The sequence below is a fragment of the Pelobates fuscus genome, chromosome 7 (assembly GCF_036172605.1).
Source record: "Pelobates fuscus isolate aPelFus1 chromosome 7, aPelFus1.pri, whole genome shotgun sequence".
NCBI classification, from domain to species: Eukaryota; Metazoa; Chordata; class Amphibia; order Anura; family Pelobatidae; genus Pelobates; species Pelobates fuscus.
In genome coordinates, this window is record NC_086323.1 from 88,076,661 (window position 1) to 88,090,636 (window position 13,976).

Consider the following 13,976-nt stretch of genomic DNA (forward strand, 5'->3'; position numbering starts at 1 on the left):
CGATTTATGCCATGGAATGGTGTAGATAGGGACCCTGAAGAAACAGTTCTCTAGTTGTACCCACAGTTTAGTAGAGCCCGCCTCTGACCAGTCATACACCCTGGCCATCACGATAGCTTTATGGCACGCTTCAATGTCTGCAAGGCCTAAACATCCACTCGCCATCAGCCTTGTTAGTAGGGAGTAGGATAACCTGGGGTGTTTGTGGGACAAAATGAATGCAGTAAATGTTTTGCGTAATGTGGTGAACAGGAGTTTGGGTAAGACTATGAGCAACACCTGCAGCAGGTACAGTAGTCGAGGCAGAAAGTTCATCTTCGGGATATTCAGTCTGCTGAACCATCCAAAGTGAGGCATGTTCCATAAGGACAGCTCTTTTGAAATGGATTGGATTAATTGGGGGAAATTGCTTTCATATATTTGTGTGAGCGAGCTTGGGATCGAGACCCCCAAGTATTTGAGGGAATTTGCTGCCCATGAGAATGGGTAGGATTGTTGCACTGACAATTTGGTAGCAGGCTGTACGTGGAGAGGGAGAATTTCACATTTGCTAAAGTTGGCCTGGAAGTTAGAGAGTTTACTGTATAGTGTCATTTCCTGCATAATATGGGGTAGGGAGTTGATAGGGTCAGAGACTGTGAACAGCTTGTTGTCTGTGAATGCGGATATCTTATGCTCGGTTCCATCCACTCGTATGGTGGGATTGTCTTGTATGCCTTGGAGAAAGGGTTCCAGGACCAGGACAAATAGTTGGGGGGAGAGAGGGCACCCCTGTCTTGTGCCATTTCAGATCGTGTCCGTTTATGTGCAGTCTTGCTGTTGGTGTGCTCCAAACCAGCGCAGCCATTTGTGGCCAAGGTCCATGTGTTGTAGTGTTGTCATCATTAGGGTCCAGTCTACCCTGTCAAAAGCCTTCTCGGTGTCAATTGACAGTAGTAGGCGGGTACCCTCTGAGAGTTTAGAAAAGTAGATTACATTATGTATTTTGGTCGTATTGTATTTTGCTTTCCTGCCTGGTATGAAGCCCGATTAGTCGGGGTGGACCAGGCTGGGAAGTAGGGGACATAGACAGTTTGCCAATATTTTTGTAAATAGCTTGAGGTCTACGTTGATGAGCGAGATGGGTCTGTAGCTCTCACAGAGAGTAGGATCTTTCCCCGGTTTTGGTATGAGGTTAATTGTGGCATTCAATGTTTGCAGAGGGAGATATGGTGTCTTGAGAAGGGAATTGAATGAATTGAGGAAATATGCGAATAGTGAGAGAGAGAATGTTTTATAGTATTTTGCCGTGAGACGTCTGGGCCCATACTTTTTCCGAGGGGTAGGGTCTTTTTTACAGCATAAAATTCATTGCTTGTTTTAGGAAGATCCAATGAACGCTGAACATTAGCTGGTGTTGTGGACTTAATCCGTCGTGTGAGGTAGTCTCAGATTTCCGTGTGTGAGGGTGGGGTAGCTCTTAAGTTGTATAGTGTAGAGTAAAAATCTCGGAAAGATGATTTGGCTGTCATCAAGTGCGATTTGAGCCTCTTCCCAGTCATTATGGAGGAGATAAAGGTGGTATCTCTCTGCTTTTTTAGAGCGAGTGCTAGTAAATGACCACTCTTATCCCCTTGGGCGTAGTATAGACTTTTGGTAATCGCGAGTTTTCGTTTCGTCTACATGTTCCGGAGAATGTTTAATTCAGTTCTCTTTTCTACCAATTGTTTTTATGTAGCTAAATTTAGGTCCGATTTAAAGGCCGTTTCTAGTGTCCTAATGGATTGCATGAGTTGGCCCACCTTTTTGTCCCTTAGTCATTTATGAGTTGATGCTATTTTAATAATTACACCTCTGATCATGCTTTTATGTGCTTCCCATATGATCAGGTATGGTGAGTCTGGGTGTGTGATAAGGGAGAAGTACTGATCGAGCACGGTATGAATCTGGAATTTAATTTCTGGGCTGTTCAGCAGGGCATCATTCCAATGGGCTCTAGAGGGGTGTAGTGATGGGATGGTGATGGCCATAGACAAGGGCGCATGATCAGACCAAGTGAACGGGCCATATATGCATCTGGAACATGTCTGTGAGAGAGAAGGAACATGTCAATCTTTGAGTAGGAGCCTGATGGATGTGAGTAGAAGGAGTAATGCCTTGTAGAGCAGTCATATAGGTGGTGTGTGTCTAAGAGTGTTTGCATATGTTTGCGAATGGAGGATTGGTACGATTGAGCTTGTGATGTCGTATCTAAAGGTGCTATCTAGTGACATATTTAAATCCCCTCCCGTGATGAGGAGGTCCTCAGCGAATTTTTCAAACTTAGTAAGGATTTTTTGGAGTGCGGAGCATTGTTTTCTGTTGAGCAAGTAAGCATTAGCAAGTGGTCATGGTGTGACCTATGAGTCCTTTTACAAAGAGGAAACTACCGCTGTCATCAGCGCTATGGTCTTTGTAAATAAAGGGGAGGCCTGTTTTGAACAAGATAGCCACGCCTCGCGATTTGGATTCTGAGTATTTGCTGAAGTATCCCGTGGAGTAGTGCTTATTTCTGAGGGAGGGTGCAGAATCTTTGTGAAAGTGTGTTTCCTGTATAAAAACAACTTCAGCTTTGTGTTTGTGGAAGTCTGCAAGGGCCACGTGTCTTTTTTCAGTGGTATTTAGCCCTCTCGCATTGTGTGATAGAAGGGAGGCCATTGTGGTAACCCAGGGGGATTTGGATTTTCCGTTATGGCTTATCAATCTCAATGAGGCAAGGGTTGTAGGTGCGGTAACATGCAAGCAAGTTATACAGGTCCACATGCAGTGCTGTGGAGAAAAAACAAAAAATACAAGAACAGAAACAAAATAACTATTTACAGTATTAAGCTTCTCAGGTCTAGACGATAGATTACGTTTCGTGTAGAGACACCTTAGGACAGGGATAGGCAACCTTCGGCTCTCCAGATGTTGTTGAATACATCCCCCATAATGCTCTTACACACATAATGCTGGCAAAGCATCATGGGAGGTGTAGTCCAAAACATCTGCAGAGCCGAAGGTTGCCTATCCCTGCCTTAGGAGACAGCATGGGCTGGTGTCGGACCCTGAGAGTCTACAGGGAACGAAAGGTAACACTAATGACACCGCTATGCGTCTGGTCGGGTGCGTGGTGCTTTATTGAGAATCTCCCAATCAAAGAGCTACTGCAGGCAGGAGTAATTGTCCCAACCACCTCCACTTGTAATACCCCCTTGCACCCAGTTAAAAAGAAACAGGAGAAAGGAAAACCTGTGGTTTATCGAATGGTACATGATTTAAGGACGATTAATGCCGTTGTTCCCAACCCTCATACACTATTGTCACAGATTCCACCTTCTTCTAAGGTGTTTACTTGACTTTCATTGGCTTGGTGAATGCATTCTTTTCTGTTTCCTTGCACCCAGACAGTTAATTCCTTTTAGCATTTACACATAAACACAAACAATACACATGGACGGTTTTGCCACAGGGTGCACAAATTTCACCAACCATGTATAGCGTGGCAATGGCCCAAATTCTAGAAGCTTGGCCCATGGCAGATGATGTTATGTTATTACAATATATTGATGATTTGCTTTTATGTTGCCCAGACCATAAATCATGAACAGAGCACACCCTGTCTTTTACTAAAATTTAAAACGCAAGCAAAGCTACGAAAGCCAAACTGCAAGCATGTGTTTCCACTGTTATCTTTTTAGGACACTGTATTTCGCATGGTACAAAACATCTGACAGAAAGCAGGAAAATTGCAGTCCAGAAAATTACCCCCCCAAGCAGCTTAGCCCAGCTATTTACATTTCTGAGTCTAGTCTCCTATTATCGCCCATGGCTTAGCTCTGCAGCAATCTGCATGCAGCCCTTGTATAATTGCCTCATCCGTGAACCTTTTCAATTAACTCCTGAAGCAGATTAAGCCTTTTACACTCTTAAGTTGCTGGTCACCTCGGCACTGGGTCTCGCAGATTACAGAAAACCCTCCACCCTATTTTGCACTGAGCAGGCTGGTTATGCAACAGCTGTCCTTACGCAGGACCACGTGGGAAACAGAGACCCATTGTCTATTACTCCATCAGGTTAGACCTTTGAAATTCTGTTTGGTTGTGCCCCAAAGACAGGACTCTGTTTCCCCCAGACACTCCAATTACAACATAGTAACATGACCTGCTATGTCCAGGCCCTCTATAAGAAGTTAGGGCAGGTGCATAAACAAGTGTTTGGTTCTATTCCAGATCCAGACTCCAGTTCTACCACTCATAAACTACTACCTGGAGATTGGGTAGTGATAAAAAGACACATTAGAAAAGGGCTTGAGCCAAAATTTGATGGTCCCTTCCAAGTGTTGCTAACCACAGCCACCTCGGTGAAACTGGAAGGAAAAGCCACATGGATACATGTCACTGTAAACAAGTCACTCCAACTGATCCACCGGCATGAAGCTGTTCATATCCTTTACCATTGTATGCTCTGTTCAGATATGCTACTCTGACTTGAGACCAGAAGATAGCAATGCATGGCAGGGAAATATATGGATGCAGAAAGCAAAGGCTTTTAATCTAACCTCCTTTTCCTTCAACCCTCTCCTCAGTACTGAAAATGCCATACAATCTTGTCTTATAGTAGTCCCTACCCCATCTCACTCTTGGAGAAGTACCTACATACCCATAGACTGCATAAAACTCTACAACTACATTATTATGCTTTCAACCCACTGGTAGGTAAACCCCCCCTAGCCCTGAAAACAATTAATGTGACAGCCGCTGAACTATGTTGGTCTTTTTCATGTAATTGTTCAAGAGACCCTAATACTAGAAAAATACCATGAATTGTAGAGCCCTGAGCACCGCTATGAAATGTATCCAACCTCACCAAGCTGTGAGTTACCATCACCATGTCTATCTCCCTAAAAGGATGGACTTTCTCCTGTGGAAATGTTACTTATGCTTATGTCCCAGGTAACATTACAGGAGGTCCCTGTGCAATCTCACGCCTAACCATGACCATGTTTTCCAAATCTGACCTGATGTCTGAAACCACTCAGCTGCACAAACCTAAGAGAGACAGGAGAGATGTCAAAAACACCCTTACTTCAGATTGTAACCCTGAAATCACTCTCTTATCTAAATCTGAATACTCTGCCCTTGGTAGGTAGGAGACCCAGGCTTAGCATTGTATAATACCCGAGTAATTAATGCCCTAGCCTGTTCCCTCACCAAAGGTTTAAATGCAACATCCCAGGCCCTGGAGAAACTTCTGATGAATACCTAGGTTAGTAAGAAGGTGATCTTTGAAAATAGGGCAGCTATTGACTATTTGTTGATGAAACATGATTTAGGGTATGAGGCAGTAAAGGGCATGTGTTGCTTTAATCTTTCAGCTCATGGGACCATGATCCATGAGCATATACAGAATTGTTTCTAGTGAAGGAAATAAAACAAGATACAGGGTTCTTTGGGGATTGGGATTGGACCTTTGGTCTTGGCATATGGCTCAGTATGCTAATTAAGAAAATATTGTATTTCTTACTTATCGCAGTATTTGTCATAATGATGGTTTTTCTGACATTTAAGTTCTTCTCCTGTTTTCTCATTTTATATATAACCATTGCAATATGCTTAGTTCTGTAAATTCCTTTTATGGTACAAAGTGCCTTCAAGCATCCTGTTTTTGTCAGGCAAGTATATAATATGAAAGCTCTCCCATTAAAGCAGAAGTAATATTTGATTCACGTATGCAAGTCTTATTTTATTTCTCCAAGCGCTTTAACTTACAATTTGGTTTCCCCCTGAACATATCTCTGAGGGAGGTGACTGAGATAGGGTGGAAGGCTGACTGTGGCACGGTAAGTGTGACAGAGTGGTATGGGGTAACTGTGGATGGGTGATTTAGGGGATAAGTATTGGTGACTATGAAAGAGTGAGGAAGAGCGTGACAGGATGGGGGTGAGTGTAACAATGCGTGGCAGTGTGACCGATAGGTTGAGAGGGGTGACTGTGCCAGAGTGAGTGGTGAGGGGTGAGTGGGAAGATAAGGCAGCATGAGTTTGGGGGTGATTTACTGTGCATGGTAGGCTATGTTTTTGTATCAGGCCTCCCCACATCACTGCATGGGATTTTTATTTGTGCCCCCCTCATGATTGATTTTTGATGACGTAGGGAGGAATAATTAATTTACCTGGTAGTCCAGTGGATTTCCTGGTGGTCCTGTCAGTCTGAGCATTGGTGGTGATCTGCACGAAGCTAATCCATAGAATCAATTGATCGTCTTAGATTTACTAGTGGAGTCTTAATCAAAGAATAAGACTCCGCAGAAAAATCCTGGATGATCAATTAATCTGGTTGTGGATTGAAAGAAATTTGCTTCAGACAAACCATTCAAAACAAAGTTTTGCACAAGTCTAAGAATGATATCTCCATTACACAGGGAATCCAAGTTGTGGGAATATAACAGGTAGCAGATATAAGCATGCACATAGCAATAATGATAATTTCTTTTTTAAATGTCACTGCTTCTCTGAACAGGACTAGACTAGAATGGAGGTGCAAATTTGCAAACACAGAGCTGGGCAGGTAGATCTGTAAATCTCCCCACCGACCTGTGCAGCTGCTGGATGTCCCAGCAGAGCCGGTGCTATAATTCTATCACTAGCTTTGCTGTCATGGACCACAAAAAGGTGACAAATTGCAAACAAAATCCGTGTACATAGCGTTAAAAATTGTGTATACAAGATTCTGGAGTCTGGGTGCAAACCTGGGGATTGTGTATACATGAGTCCCATAGTGAGGATGTTTCACAAAGTTACAGCCATACTAAAAATGCTTTTATTTGTACTCCCAACGGTTTACAATTTTCATAAGAAAAGTGGCAATGCCAGCTAATTGCTGCTGTTTAGTAACAATAAAAAAGTAAATATAGCACTAGGTGGATGAGACAATAATATTTCACCACATATATATCGTGTATAAACCCACACTGGTAGGAGCAGTTGGTGAAAGGTTTAGGATGGCTGTTTGTCATATGTTTACTCTTGTTTTAACATTTCAAGGATTTTTAGCAAGTACGTGTTCTATGGTAAAACTAATTAATGGAAGCTACCAGAATGTTGTTATAGCAATTCATCCTGAAATCCCTGAGAATGATATAATTGTTGAAGAAATCAAGGTAAGCTAAATATTTGTAATTTTATGAAATATTAATATAAAGAAATAACTTTAATTGTAATTCATATATTTCTGATTTTCATCATACTGTTTTGAAAAATACGCTTGTCAATTAATTACATTTTAAAAGAAATTGTGAAATTGGGTAATTTTTAAAGGAATACAAGTGGGTAATTGTATGTAATAAAGCAGGGGAATCTTGGGCTAAAGCAATCATCCTCAAACCTTTTTTAAATAAACTGCAATTTCTTTTTAAAATAACGTTGTTATTGACCTAGAATGCACAATTTCATTCTCAAGGTTATTCACTAAAGTGTGAATTATTGGGAGTTCAAAGTGAATTTCAAATTTTAGGCCAACATAATCAAACTGAAAGCAATTTTCCAATTTAGCTATTGTGGCCTAAAAATCGGAATTCACTTTAAATTAATTACATATCACTGTAGGAATGAATAACCCTGAATGTATTAGTGAATAACATTGATAGATTATGATGGTACACAAAATGTAGTCAACACAGGATTTTATTCAGTAGGGCAGTGCTACGCAACCCTCGGCACTCTGGATCATGTAGACTACATCTCCCATAATGCTCTTACAGCCATAATGCTGGCAAAGCATCAGATGAGTTGTAGTCCACAACATGTGGAGTGAGGAACATTGCCTATTGCTGTACCAGGAAATTATAGTGCATTGAATACTGAATTGCAATATATAGATCCAAAGAGATGAGTTAGAAAATGTTTTTTTTTCTAATTAATACGTTTTTCTTGTGTACCCCACTAGCATTCACAATCCCCATATCATAATTGGCATAAGGAAGAATGGGGGTTAGCAGCATGAATATGTGACCAAATATATTTGATAACTGTGTCATGTGACAGGCTCAACATGACCCTAAGTCATTAATGATCTACTTGTACAAAAATGTATTTTAGTCTGTTTCTTCGAATAAAATTTATTATAATCCATACTTGAATGAATCAATAATTTTTGATATTTAAGGAATAATATTGCACAGGTAAATCCTGCATGATAAATTAGTCCAGTTGTGGTTTGAAAGAAATTGGCTTCGGACAAACCGTCCAAAAATGTATTTGCACAAGTCAAATGAATGATATCTCTATTACACAGGGAATCCAAGTTGTGGGAATATAAGGGGTTACAAACTGGTACAAGATATACACATGCACATAGCAATGATGATAAAAAAAAATGCTAAATATCACTGCTTCTCTGAACAGGGATAGACAAAAAAAAAATAAAAAAATTCTAACAGTTGGGGACTTGCGAGTCCCAACTATGTTTTACCTGAGAGTTTAAAAAAAAAAAAAAAATACAAGAAAAGTAAATTAAGTCTATCTAGAAGCATACTACTATATACACTATAGTAGTTGCTACCAACCAAGTCCTTAAGGTACTGGACATTCCTCAGTTCTATTCAGTAGGGATACTAACCAAAACTGGACTAATGATGTGCATTGAGGACTGCTTTGGCAACTACTGCACTTTCAGCAGCAAAATGAATATGTTAGCAGTGATAGAAATCAGCCCAGGTTTATGCATGGTTCAAAACTAATATGTTATTTTTTTCATTTGTTTTCTTTTGGTGAAGCACTTAATGACGGAAGCCAGTGGTTACTTATTTAATGCCACAAATAAAAGGCTTTTCATGAAGAGTGTGAATATATTGATTCCCCGAACTTGGTCATCCAAAAGTACCTACTTGAAACGAAACAGAGAAACATATGACAAGGTAGGGTTTATAAATATTTCATAGTTGCATATAAAAGCTTCTGTCCCAACATCTCCCACACTGCACTGGTGCCTGTATGGTTCAATAATTATATTACTGTATACCAACTTATGTCATATGTGAACAATATTAAAGGGACTCTTCAGTGCCAGGAAAACATATCCGTTTTCTTGGCACTGCAGTATCCTGCAGTTCCCCTCTCCGTCCCACCCCCCATCTCATGTTGCTGAAGGGGTTAAAACCCCTTCAGTGACTTACCTGAATCCAGCGCCGATGTCTCTCGGCGCTGGGTCAGGCTCTGCCCACGCTTCTCCCCCGCCGACGTCAGCCAGCGGGAGAGACCTAATGCGCAGGCGTGGCAATGGCCGCTCATACGCCTTAGACCTCCCCGTGGGAAAGCATTATTCAATGCTTTCCTATGGGGATTCTGGCGATGCTGGAGGTCCTCAAGCATAGCGTGAGGACGTCCAGCGTTGTTTAATACACTTTTCGTGTTCCAAGAAGACGGAAGTCCCTCTAGTGGCTGTCTGATAGACAGCCACTAGAGGACTTAACCCTGCAAGCTAATTATTGCAGTTTATAGAAACTGCAATAATTACACTTGCAGGGTTAAGGGTGGTGGGACTTGGCACCCAGACCACTCCACTGGGCAGAAGTGGTCTGGGTGCCTGAAGTGTCCCTTTAATTATCTGGGCACATTTCAAGGTAAGTATTCAGGATGCAATAGCAGACTGTAATCCCACTCTATAATGCATGGCTTTACGTAGGCAGCTGTACTTACTGTTTGTAGTTATTATTTTCATTATTAAGTATTATTTAAAGCAATGCTTGAAATATCTATGCACTATATAAATCACTAGATAGAACGATAGATAGACAGGCAGAGAGTAGCTATGGTTTGCCATTACTTTATCGATCTTACCAATTAGGTTACCAATTAGAACGTGTAAAAAATAAATAAATAAAAAGCCCCCTAAATGGAGAATATACAAACGTGGGTGGTCAGTACGAGTGGTTACCATCCACTCTGGGCATGAACCCTACTACTAATGTGTGAAAAAAAAATTAGAGAAAATCTCTCTTGAGAAATCTCTCTTAGGTATAAAAGGATAATTGCTTCAAAAATTAAGCTTACAACATATAACCATAAACGTCTATGGTTATATGTTGTAAGTTTAATTTTTCAACCATTTTTTTTTACCAATTAGGAAGCCAAATGTAAAAGGCGCACATTCTAAAGTTGACGCTATAGAAAAAAAAAACAGCTGTACAGTATAAAAAGTGCACAGTGTGCTCACATTGTATATGCCTGATTGGTCTAAGTGACATGCATTTTTTTCAGCTCAAGTCTCAAGTCTAAATTACATTTACAAGATTTTTTATTTCTCTGGGATTTACAGGGAGTTTACAGTTGTTTAGCTGACTTTTATTTTCACTTATATGCTTAATGTGGAAACCTTTCACCTTGAAATATAACTCACTTATTGATATTTAAATAATATTACTAAATGATTCAGTGGTTATTCATTTTTTTTTTAAAATAGATTTCATTACAGATTTTCACTCACATTCAAGTTACTAATGAGATAATTATAGTTCCCACAGTGCAATTTTTCTTCTATTTGTTATTTTATTTTATTTATGCTCACAGTTTCAGAATCATGAAATGCAGTTTGCTATGCATGACGATTTAAATTAATTAAACTATCTTAAACTTTATGAATACATTGAAACAAAAAGCAAAATTACACTTAATTTATGTTCCCTGTTGTTTTCTCCCCATGCCTTTTTTTATTTAAAGGCATGTACTAAGTATCATAAAATACACAGCTTCTTGTAGTTAGGTAAATATGTAAATGATATAAAATGTACCAACACATCAAGTCCCTAGGGTTATATATATATAAAATTGTAGTATTTGATTTTGCAGAGAAATACGCAGCATAGTTCTGGTGACAATTTATGTATCTTCCTTAAATTTTCTGAAGCTCTGCAAAATCAAATACTACGATTATTGCCTCATTCACAATGTCCAGATTCATCTGACTTTAGACATATCCTCCACACAGCCTGTATTTCTCTGATTATTCAAGAACTAAATTCTTTGTGGGCTATAGTTATATACTATAGTATTTCAGTTTAACAAGTAATCTCCTGGCTTACATCATAGCAGGAGTGTCCTTGTGACTTATCAATTAAGAGAGGATTTTTTGTAGAAATGTTTTCAATTTTTCTAGGTCTTGAGGTCTTGTGTTTGACCTTGTCAACCATTTGTTTGTTTTTCTTTTCTATTTTTGTGGTACCTTAGCATCTTTTTTTACCAGTTATGTTGGATTATAGCAATAATGTAGCTATACATATTTGGTCATCATACCTGATCATCAATAGTTATTATTACAAATGTACGTAACGGCATTGGTAATACGTATTACGGTAAAATTCTAATATAAGTATTTCAATGCTCAGTGGCGGCTCTAGACTTGGTGAGGCCTTAGGCGAAACTCATACATGAGGCCCCCAATAACACCATTATTGGAAAAAAATTGCAGTTGACTTGTGTGTATATAAGAAGCTGTAGATATATTGAAGGGAGAGCTTGCAGCACTGGATATAGAGAACTAGTCTTTGTATACATCGTTGCATTGTCTACCAGTGTGTGTCTGGCAGTGAGTATCTTTGTACATGTATGTATGTTTCTCTGAGCATGTGTATGTTTGTGTACTGCCTGTGGCCTTTGGCATTAAGTTCATGGCGAAGCTGTGTTTTATGACAGTGTGTAGAATGATTACCTTCAGGGGGTGACAGGGTGAGTAAAGGAGTAACTGTGGCAGGGTGAGTGTAAAAGAGCAGGAGGGTGCCAGAGTGCGGAGAGTGGTGCCTGTTTGTTTAGAGGTAAAGATAGAGTGTATGGAGGTAGGTGACAGTGTGTGCGGAGAGAGGTGACAGACTGTGTGGGGAAAATGACATAGTGTAGGGAGGTGGCATAGTGTGAGGGGTAACAGAGTAAGAAGGGGGTGACATTAGTGTGAGAGGGTTACATTCGTGTAAGGGGTGTGACAGAGTAAGAGGGGGTGACATTAGTGTAAGGGGGTGACATTAGTGTGCGAGGGTTACATTAGTGTAAGGGGTGTGACAGAGTAAGAGGGGGGTGACATTAGTGTGAGAGGGTTACATTCGTGTAAGGGGTGTGACAGAGTAAGAGGGAAGAGACAGAGAGGGGTGACAGAGTGAGAGGGGGTGACAGAGTGAGAGGGGGTGACAGCATGAGAGGGAGAGTGACAGCATGAGAGGGGGGATGACAGAGTAAGAGGGGGCGACAGAGTAAGAGGGGGCGACAGGGTGAGAAGGGGGAGACCTAATGTGTGAGGGGGGAAACCTAGTGTGAGGGGAAAACCTAGTGTGAAGGGTGGAGACCTAGTGTAAGGGGGGGGGGACCTAGTGTGAGGGGGGGAGACCTAGTGTAAGGGGGGGAAGACCTAGTGTAAGGGGGGGAGACCTAGTGTGAGAGGGAGGGTGACATAGTGTGAGAGAGAGGGTGACATAGTGTGAGAGGGAGGGTGACAGGGTGAGAGGGAGGGTGACAGGTTGAGAGGGGGTGACAGGGTGAGAGGGGGTGACAGGGTGAGAGGGGGTGACAGAGTGAGAGAGGGTGACAGAGTGAGGTGGGGTAACAGTGTGAGGTGGGGTGACAGTGTGAGGTGGGGTGACAGTGTGAGGTGGGGAGACAGTGTGTGGGGAGTGACAGGGTAAGGTGACAGAGTAAAAGGGGTGACATAGTGTGGGGGGGTCACAGGGTGGGTGACAGAGTAAGAGGTGGGGTGACAGGGTGAGAGGGGGTGACAGGTGAGGTGGCAGGGTGAGAGGGGGTGACAGGTGAGGTGGCAGGGTGAGAGGGGGTGACAGGTTGGGTGGCAGGGTGACAGGGTCAGATGTGGTGTGAGAGGAGAGGCAGGGTGAGGGGGGTGACAGGTGGGGTGGCAGGGTGAGAGGGGGTGACAGTATTAGGGGGTGACAGGTGGGGTGGCAGGGTGACAGGTGGGGTGGCAGGGTGACAGGTGGGGTGGCAAGGTGAGAGGGGGTGACAGGTGGGGTGGCAGGGTGAGATGGGGGTGACAGGTGGGGTGGCAGTGTGAGAGAGGGGTGACAGGGTGAAGTGGCAGGGTGAGGGGGGTGACGGTGAAGTGGCAGGGTGAGGGGGTGACAGGTGGGGTGGCAGGGTGAGGGGGCGACAGGTGGGGTGGCAGGGTGAGATGGTGGTGACAAGTGGGGTGGCAGGGTGAGGGGGGGGTGACAGATGGGGTGTCAGGGTGAGAGGGGGTGACAGGTGGGGTGGCAGGGTGAGAGGGGGTGACAGGTGGGGTGGCAGCTTGAGAGGGGGTGACAGGTGGGGTGGCAGGGTGAGGGGGGTTGACAGGGTGAGATAGAGTGAGGAGGGGGTGACAGGGTGAAGTGGCAGGGAGAGGGGGAGTAACCGGGTGAAGGGGGGTGACAGGGTGAGGAGGGGGTGACAGGGTGAAGTGGCAGGGTGAGGGGGTGACAGGGTGAAGGGGGTGACAGGGTGAGATAGGGTGAGGGGGTGACAGGGTGAAGTGGCATGGTGAGGGGGGTGACAGGGTAAAGTGGCAGTGTGAGGGGGAGTGACAGGGTGAAGTGGCAGGGTGAGGGGGGGTGACAGGGTGAAGGGGGGACAGGGTGAGGTAGGGTGAGGAGGGGGTGACAGGGTGAAGTAGGGTGAGGAGGGGGTGACAGGGTGAAGTGGCAGGGTGAGGGGGGTGACAGGGTGAAGAGGCATGGTGAGGGGGTGACAGGGTGAGATAGGGTGAGGAGGGGGTGACAGGGTGAAGTGGCATGGTGAGGGGGTGACAGGGTGGAGTGGCAGTGTGAGGGGGGTGACAGGGTGAAGTGGCAGTGTGAGGGGGGGTGACAGGGTGAAGTGGCAGGGTGAGGGGGGGTGACAAGGTGAGGGGGGGTGACAGGGTGAGGGGGGTGACAGGGTGAAGGGGGTGACAGGGTGAAGAGGGTGACAGGGTGAAGGGGTGACAGGGTGAGGGGGTGACAGGGTG

The 13,976-nt window shown here is 43.3% G+C and overlaps 1 protein-coding gene across 1 annotated transcript in view; it reads left to right on the forward strand.

Moving 5' to 3' along the window:
* The first annotated feature begins 6,999 nt into the window (after positions 1-6,999).
* The window catches only part of LOC134568709 (calcium-activated chloride channel regulator 1-like), a 103,470-nt gene continuing 96,493 nt past the window's right edge, over positions 7,000-13,976 (forward strand). The window contains exons 1-2 of the mRNA XM_063427361.1: positions 7,000-7,158; positions 8,773-8,913. Of these exons, the coding sequence (XP_063283431.1) occupies positions 7,000-7,158; positions 8,773-8,913 (300 nt within the window). The remainder of the gene's footprint in view (positions 7,159-8,772; positions 8,914-13,976) is intronic.